Raw genomic sequence first — 7,500 nt, 5'->3', positions numbered from 1 at the left:
AGGGGTGCGCGGTATATTGGTCGAAGCTGGGTGAGTTGTGAAATAATAAATTCATCACATTCTTTCCGCACACCGTTGCGGGATGCGCCGTTTTGTGTCGGTGACGATGATCGGCGTGGGTTCGCTGCACCCCGTTCGCACTTTTGACACGTGACTGCTCGCGTGCAGGCCGTGTCTATACCGTACCGGTGCGTTAAGGAAGCGGCGATGCTTGGCTCGCGGAAGTCACGTGTTTTGGAGAAGGAATGCGTCTCTAGAAGAGCTTGCTCGAGCCAAGCTTGATGCTTGCACATTCTTTCCATGAAGCCGTTCAATGATCCTAATCGAGAGGTTTTGGACGGAACGACTACAACAGGAGGTGTCTTAATTACGATCGTCTGCCTCGATCCTCTAGACTGTACCACACCCGTGCGTGGGCTTCGTGTCGTGACCTTACACTTGAACAGCGTGCTAGCTTGCTGTGATCGAGATTCGGTCTACTGTCAAGGTGGCTACTTTCCGGCTTTCATGCTAGTCGCAGTAGGCTTCGACATCGATGGTCTAACGTGTGTTACATGGTCGTCACCCCGAAATGAAATGCAAACATGTAAACGATCGTAACAAATCCCATGCAAACAACTGCATCGTGCTGTGTGCCTCATTGGTATTCCATCGAACCAGTTGCAACCTCAAGCCCTCAGCTCTTCAAACAACGCTCCAGTGTACGATCGTAATCTGGTGGTGTGCTGTGAAACAATCGAAGGTATCAATTTGTCCCATGCTCTCACGCCCGTTCCGCGTACCATAGCGCCCACCGGAACGGATCTGGTGGCCATTATCCACCCACTTGTCACTGCTAGTTAGTGCCAACAAATGTGTCTTTTTTTGCCGCACGGAAGCAAACAACGTTTGTCCCCCGTTTGGTTGACCTTTCCGCCACGCGTGCTGCTGGCAGTCTACACACCGAACAAGGAAGATCCGACAACGATCTCTTATTGAACTACTCGCTAGCAAAGGAGGGTGGTGGGTGGATGGGTGGGTGGAAGTGGAGACGGTTGGTTGGAAGGCGAAGGACGAAACGCACCATTCGCCTTCTGACTGGATGACACTGGATATATTGGATCTATTGGTAAAAAGAAAGATAGAGGAATGGCTTCGACTATCTCGTAATGATGTCTAATTGCCCACCACGAACCCTACCTTGCCGCGCTTCACGACCACCGTTCACACCTGATCGCTGATGCTGCCCAATAGCGGTGGTAAATTTTTGGCCAAACTTTAAACCTCATTTGCATGAAAGAGAAAAAGATATCTTCAACCACACACTCACTGGCCACTAGGTCAATCGGTCGCACCCCGTCCTGTCCACGTCCAGCGATGGTAACATTAGGTATCGGTTTGTGTCATCGACACCCGCGAGGGTCATCAGCATTTGGAAAGACGCTCGCGCACGATGTTATTGAACTTCCTGCACGGTAAATCACCGTCGTCGTCTTGGTGAGCTATTGGTGTGTCTGCACTATCATTATTGAAGAAGTGATTGAAATGTATGTTGGTTGCACATTTTTGTCCTTGGCGTTAATCTTTACGATAATGTTCCAGGCTCCCCAAGAGAAGTCCTCTCGTTGACGCTGATGGTAATCGAAGTAGCGTAGCAGCACACCCTCCTGGCGTTGCAATTTCCTGGCTTGCTTTGTTGCCACCATCGATGACTCAAACACCACGTGGTGGTTACTACGAGCGAGTAAACGCATAGTAAACATATGCATGCGAGCATGCGCGCACGCTCTCCCTCCCTCTGGCTCAGCACGGCACGCGTGAACCGTCGAAACACGTGCGAATCGTGCGACTCTTCAAACCTAATCCCATTGGCAAGCAAGCTGGAGTGGAGCTGAGGAAGGGAACGTGTGTTGTCGCCGACGACAACACTACTAATCATTCGTTGACTCCACGCGAAGGTAACGCACGGAACGCATGCGGTGTTGGTGGTTGCTTCGCGCGAATGGAGACGCCGGTCGGTACGCGGTGGTTCCGCTATTGACGGATTGGCGCCCATCCCAATCGTGGCATCATCCGGTGTGTGTGGGTAAGGGTGAAACAGCATCGCTTCGGCTTCGGTGGTGAACATGGGCGAGCCGGCACTCTAGTCATCGTATCGTCGCCTTCGCCGAGCTTCGGGCACCGATCCGAGAGATCGTATTGCGAGTTCGCGTATCCTCAAGAACAAGATCTTCTCCATACGCTGCCCCGGACGTGAGGGTGGCTTGTCGTATAAAATGTGCTTCCGGTTAGATGAAACCAACAAGTTCTCTGCCAGCGTCACTACGGAACGCACGCACGTGGTGCGAGCTCGCGTTTCTGACTTCTGGCGAGATCTGTGGCTGCTAGTGCTGTGGAAACACCTTTTCGGTTCCACCGAAATCATCACTCCTTCGATCAACTACCAGCGAGAGCCATGGTGTACCGGACAAGCTGCAGGTGCTGGTTCCTAGCGTCAGTTGTGTTAACCCTCAGCCAGCTGACGACAATCGAAGGGCAGATAAGCTGTAAGTACCGATTCGCCAGCGCTATTTGACCAACAGGACATGATCACTTACTTTGCGTGCTGTCCATCATCATCGCTCTAGTATCATCAGTGCCATGCGGGCAGCAACAGCAGCAGCAGCGGATTGTCGGCGGTTTTGACTCAAGCCGTGGTCAGATTACGTACATTGCGAGCCTGACCAAGCGTGGTGGTCACTTTTGTGGTGCGTCGATCGTCAACGAACGGTGGTTGCTGACGGCCGGACACTGCATTTGCAGGTGAGTATTATCCGTCCATAGAATTTGTCCAACATCATTTCCCCCTCCTAGTGGCTGATACTTATCTGCGTCTGGCCCGTTTTCTGTTTCGTTCCGCCCCGCCCCCCCAAAAGTGGTACCAATAAGGTGCTTCAACCGAATCAAATCCGAGCCGTGCTCGGTCTCTATCGGATGTCGGAGTTTAGCGGCAATCGAATCGATCCGGTGGCCGATCCGGCGTATGACGTGGGCATTCGTACAATCGTGCCCCATCCAGGGTACAGCTGTGGCAAAACCTCGAACGATATTGCCCTGCTGGAGGTGACGGAACGCATCTACTTCACGCCTACCGTCCGGCCCGTCTGTCTATCGAGTGGTGCGGATGCGTCGGCCCGTGTCGACGGTGTAACGGCGACCGTGGCCGGATGGGGCTGGCAGCAGGAAAATCGCCAGCTGGGCGATAAGGCAGACACACTGCAGCGTGCCGTGGTGGATGTGTTTCGGAACGAGGAGTGCGAAAGCATGTACCGGCGGGGCAATCGATCGCGAACGATCGCCCGGACGCAGTTGTGCGCGGGCAAGAGCGTCGGCGGGGTCGATGCTTGCTGGGCAGATTCCGGGGGACCGCTGGTGACGAGCAACAACGTGCTCATCGGTATCGTCTCGACCGGGATCGGTTGTGCACGGCCCGGCTTTCCCGGGATCTACACACGGGTTAGCGAGTACGCTGGATGGATTGTTACGGTGATCGAGCGCTTTAACGCTAGGCGATAGACGAGTCCTGTGGTGTCCGGTTACCGAACTTAAAGTAAACCAAAGAGATGCACTTTCTAGTCGTAAACATTCGTGGGCAATGGAATTTCTGTACATTCCAGCCTCGAAAGGTGCCTTCCATTACCATGTTGTCAGTATTGAGTAGTAGTACAACGCAGCTGTTCGTCGGTGTGGCGGAGAGTTAAACTTTTGCATGTTAAATTTGTGAATAGTTAACTTAATTAATTTCAGAGTTTGTAAATATATTCGTATGCTATGCTAATCAGCGTTACAGTCGTAAAATTAGCCGAAATTATCACGATCGACAAGCAGCATTTCAACAGAATTGTTACGCATTTCCTCTAGCACGTCGGCCACTTCCTCATTTATCAGGCGAACTCTGGAAGCAGGCATGTTGCAACTGGCCATCGCTGCGAGAGTTGATTGTTTCCAGCGCTTGTGAGCTTTAACTCGCACGGTGTACTTCATACTGGATGGTACGTTCTCATAGATGACATCCAGCGTGTTTTGAAGAGTGTGTCGCACCTTCGGTCCCCATGACTTCTTCTGGAGTACACCGTGCTCGGAACGATGATAAGAGACCCCCGTCATCGTTGCCTGATATGTTGTGATCTCTCCATTCGGGTACCGTGCCATTTGCCAACGAACGCGCACGCGGTTTCGTCCAGAGATGGTGTGCTGCGTGCAAGTCCTTTGAAGAACGCCAGGCTGTGAAGATCGGTCGTCACTAGCATTACCATGCAGTGGCTCCGAGGTAATCAACGAGTCTGTTGTGCCATTGATAATGATTTCCGGGATGAAGCTAGAATAAGGATCGAGTGCCCTGATTCCACTGACTGAAAAGCAAATCTTTTTTTTATGAATCACGTGGCCGTACACCTTCCTCGTTCATTTCAAGCGGCAGTAGTCCGTTACCTTGGTTATGCATCGATGCAAAATTTGCTTGAAACAGAATATTCAGCACACACAGAAGCCACCACTTTGCCGGGTACGCCATGGCCACTCACTTTGAAATGCTACCAAAATTCGAATGATCCAAGAAGAAACCAAGTAGGAACTGGTTGTGCTATTGATGTGGCATTCTTATAAAACCAGCCTATTGAACCATTTAGCCCATTAGTCGTTGAGTTGACCAACACTGATTTACTGTGGAACTCGCTCTCAACGTTTGACGGCGCGTAGGAATTCTGATTCACTGCTTCTGATTGCTAGCCACTATGCTTTACGATAAATGATCTACCTTCGCTAATGGTTCTTCATATCGCAGAAAGCAGTGTTTGGGATTTTCCTCTAAAAACCCAGTTCTTGTTACTCTGTCATCATTGAACCAATAATACCCATGGTGATCAAGGCTTTTCTTAACATCCGAAAGGAATTCGACCTCGGTTCCATTTGGGAGTGTTTTCTCGAGGGAATTCGGTTGGTCTTAAGTGGATGAACCTTTTCAATGTATTATGTTCTTACAACTGGTCGGTGCAATCGGTCGTTTATTTCCAAAAGATTAAAAAAACGAGAATTAACATAATGATCCTACTTAGTCTATGACACACAGCTCGTACACAGCTGACATGCGCAGTGTCCATCACCCCTAATCTATTCGATCAAAGTGAGATCCATTGCTGAGGATATCCTGCAGGGAAAAGGATGGTGTCAGCGGTGATAACACTGGCCCTGGGCTTGCGTTGTGATGTAGCAGAATTAGTATCAGCATACACCATCGTCCTTCCTTTTATTCTAGTGTTTTAAAAAAGGACTCTCCATTATTCGCTTTATGTAGGCCTCGTGCGTTGCCGCTAGTGCAGTGGCAAGCAATCCGTTCGGATTCAGCGGCTGCCCGTCTAGGTAGTCGATGTGATCGTTATGCAGATCGGTCATCTTTCCACCGACGGCGGCCAGTATTGCATCGCCAGCACAAATGTCCCACTTTTTGATGTGCGTCGTGTGCAGATAGGCCGTCGCATTGTTCTGTATCACTTGCAGTACTTTGAAACCTTCCAAACACAGAAATTAAGAATAATTAGTTTCACTCATGTAACAGTTCTCAACTGCACACTATTGCGAACTCTTACCAGCGCCACCGGCCGTAATGACTTGGGCATTTTCTCCAAAAATCTGCTTCGATTGCTCCTTCACAGCACCGGCGTGTGATCGCGATACGATGATGGTCGGATGTTTAACATCCGCCTCGTGTTTTACGTTCGCCAGCGACTCCGAGAGGGCCCGGTCACGCCAAGCCCAGGTCGTTTTCATCGTGAACGGATTGTGAATGATACCGATGGTGGGGACACCCTTTACCGTTACGCACACCATCGTGGTCACGTACTCGTGCAGGCGTTCTGGAAGAAGAGCGAACAAACAATTAGAAACATAGCCGACAAACGCCGTGCCCCTGGTTCTGTTCCATACCGGTAAACTCTTGCGTGGCATCAAGCGGATCGATCCAAACGGCCACATCCTCAATGTTGATGCGTTCGTCCGGCACGGACGCAGTCTCATGCAGCACCGTCGGATCAAGATCGAATAGTTGCACATCGGCGCACCGCTCCTGCTGATCGTCCTCCTCGGAGATGAGCCTCAGCTTCGGGAAGATCCGCAGCAACCCGTTCTTCATCACGCAATTCGAACGGTAATCGGCATCGGTGACCGGGTTGTTGGCACCTTCGCGCGTCTTCCCTTTGCTCTGTTCGTGCAGATCCCGTGACTTTGAGACGGCCACCACCTCGAAACCACCGTGCTGTGCTGCCTGGATCGATCCGATCAGCAGTTTGCGGAGGTTGATTTCATTCGGGTTCTTGCTGAACGCATAGCTCGCACTACTCGACGATCCTCCGCTCCAGAGATAGTACAGGGCGCCGATTAACAGCACACCCAGTATGACGAAGCCACACTTATTGATCCGTATCGAGCGTCCGAAATTCATCTTCGTATCAATTTTGTTCCCGTATTCACCGGGTTACCAAGAAGCTAATTATTCTCTCCACTGGTTCTGCAACACATTTTTACGGACGAGGAACTGCGGAGACTCTTTTCCGTTTCTGGTGACCTGTGATCAAAACAAAGAGTTTCTATTGTGACGTCCGCTGACACAACTCACAATATTTATTGGCTGGCAAAATTATCTTGAAGAATTAAATCTTTTTTCAAACTTTTTGAATTTCTGCGACTATACTGGCAGTAATTTTTAATTTCTTTAGAATCTACCGTCCCGTGTTTATTGATAAAATTTTGGGCGCCGCCAGTTGCAACAACCTTGTGCCAGTGCCGGCCCACTCAGCTGTTTTGATCGGTGACGTCATTGCTTCCCGGGTCGGGCGCTGCCTTTCGTTTTTCTTTTTCTGTGACCTACCTTTCCAACCAGCAGTCCGGAAATGTGTGAAATTTTGCACAACATCGAAGTAACGAACGTGCAAGCAACGGAGACATTCCATCATTCCATCGCTCTGCTCAAGGGCTCCATCAGCAATCCGTGCGAGGGAACGGAGCTAAGGATAAGTTTCAACGAGCAGCAGGACCAACACCGGCCATTATCATACTCGTACTCCGCGGATGTAGGTGAATCATTTGAAAAGCTGTATAAATTTCGGTTGTTGGTGAGGCTCGCGGAGGGAGAAAATGGTATCACTCTACGCTACTGCAAGGTGGAACGGCGATTCTCTTTCCATTACGTGCCACGGTGCAGTCCGTACACGGTCGTGCCGCTTTACATCATCTGCAAAGGGCACAGTGGACGATATCAATCGCACGTGGACGATCAAGAAAATACCGCCACCGTTGCCTGCCAGAAGATAACGCTGGCGATCGAACTGTTGCAGTGTTTGTACGGTGAGAAGCTGCACGAGGAAGGATATGGCCGTAAAACGTTTACGCTCGGATCTTCCTGCGTACCGTTCCACAGTCAGCTCGAGTGGACGCAATCCGTGGGCATGACCGAAGGGGAACTGTGGCAACACTTCGCCAGCGAGCTGG

At 50.6% G+C, this 7,500-nt stretch overlaps 4 protein-coding genes across 6 annotated transcripts in view; 3 read left to right on the top strand and 1 right to left on the bottom strand.

The window, feature by feature from the left end:
- Positions 1 to 2,323: 2,323 nt before the first annotated feature.
- LOC126572537 (transmembrane protease serine 9) lies at positions 2,324 to 3,702 on the top strand. The gene is made up of 3 exons (XM_050231926.1): positions 2,324 to 2,525; positions 2,607 to 2,781; positions 2,895 to 3,702. Exons 1-3 carry the CDS (start codon positions 2,435 to 2,437, stop codon positions 3,532 to 3,534), a joined length of 906 nt encoding a protein of 301 aa, XP_050087883.1. The 5' UTR covers positions 2,324 to 2,434; the 3' UTR covers positions 3,535 to 3,702.
- Positions 3,703 to 4,986: 1,284 nt separating this feature from the next.
- LOC126572535 (putative inositol monophosphatase 3) lies at positions 4,987 to 6,904 on the bottom strand. Of its 2 annotated transcripts, XM_050231922.1 has the most exons (4): positions 6,881 to 6,904; positions 5,941 to 6,577; positions 5,604 to 5,870; positions 4,987 to 5,525 (listed from the first exon to the last, which is right to left on the bottom strand). In XM_050231922.1, the coding sequence occupies exons 2-4, from the start codon at positions 6,452 to 6,454 to the stop codon at positions 5,269 to 5,271; spliced, it is 1,038 nt and encodes a 345-aa protein (XP_050087879.1). In that variant the 5' UTR covers positions 6,455 to 6,577; positions 6,881 to 6,904; the 3' UTR covers positions 4,987 to 5,268. The 2 variants fall into 2 exon arrangements, with proteins under 2 accessions (XP_050087879.1, XP_050087880.1); XM_050231923.1 differs by lacking the exon at positions 6,881 to 6,904 and having other exon boundaries at positions 5,941 to 6,594.
- LOC126572527 (uncharacterized) overlaps positions 6,839 to 7,500 on the top strand; it is a 1,837-nt gene continuing 1,175 nt past the window's right edge. Inside the window, exon 1 of the mRNA XM_050231913.1 lies at positions 6,839 to 7,500. This exon is cut by the window's right edge and continues 274 nt beyond it. Coding sequence (XP_050087870.1) covers positions 6,903 to 7,500 — 598 coding nt within the window. The 5' untranslated portion in view covers positions 6,839 to 6,902.
- LOC126572543 (uncharacterized) overlaps positions 6,945 to 7,500 on the top strand; it is a 3,529-nt gene continuing 2,973 nt past the window's right edge. The window contains exon 1 of one of the 2 annotated variants that reach the window (XM_050231933.1): positions 6,945 to 7,082. The gene's annotated coding sequence lies outside the window, so the exon portion shown is untranslated. Of the gene's footprint in view, positions 7,087 to 7,500 lie in introns of both variants that reach the window. The other variant, XM_050231934.1, reaches the window with a different exon arrangement.

The sequence above is a fragment of the Anopheles aquasalis genome, chromosome 2 (assembly GCF_943734665.1).
Source record: "Anopheles aquasalis chromosome 2, idAnoAquaMG_Q_19, whole genome shotgun sequence".
In the NCBI taxonomy this organism is placed as follows: Eukaryota; Metazoa; Arthropoda; class Insecta; order Diptera; family Culicidae; genus Anopheles; species Anopheles aquasalis.
The sequence above is the reverse complement of the archived record's forward strand: the minus strand, read 5'-3'. Positions and strand labels throughout refer to the sequence as shown.

Coding starts and splice junctions, on each gene's coding strand:
- LOC126572535 (XM_050231922.1), bottom strand. CDS start 6,454: ATGAATTTCGGACGCTCGATACGGATCAATAAGTGTGGCTTCGTCATA. Junction 5,871..5,940: donor TGCCACGCAAGAGTTTACCG/GTATGGAACAGA, acceptor CTCTTCTTCCAG/AACGCCTGCACGAGTACGTG. Junction 5,526..5,603: donor CATTACGGCCGGTGGCGCTG/GTAAGAGTTCGC, acceptor TGTGTTTGGAAG/GTTTCAAAGTACTGCAAGTG.
- LOC126572537 (XM_050231926.1), top strand. CDS start 2,435: ATGGTGTACCGGACAAGCTGCAGGTGCTGGTTCCTAGCGTCAGTTGTG. Junction 2,526..2,606: donor AATCGAAGGGCAGATAAGCT/GTAAGTACCGAT, acceptor TCATCGCTCTAG/TATCATCAGTGCCATGCGGG. Junction 2,782..2,894: donor GCCGGACACTGCATTTGCAG/GTGAGTATTATC, acceptor CCCCCCCAAAAG/TGGTACCAATAAGGTGCTTC.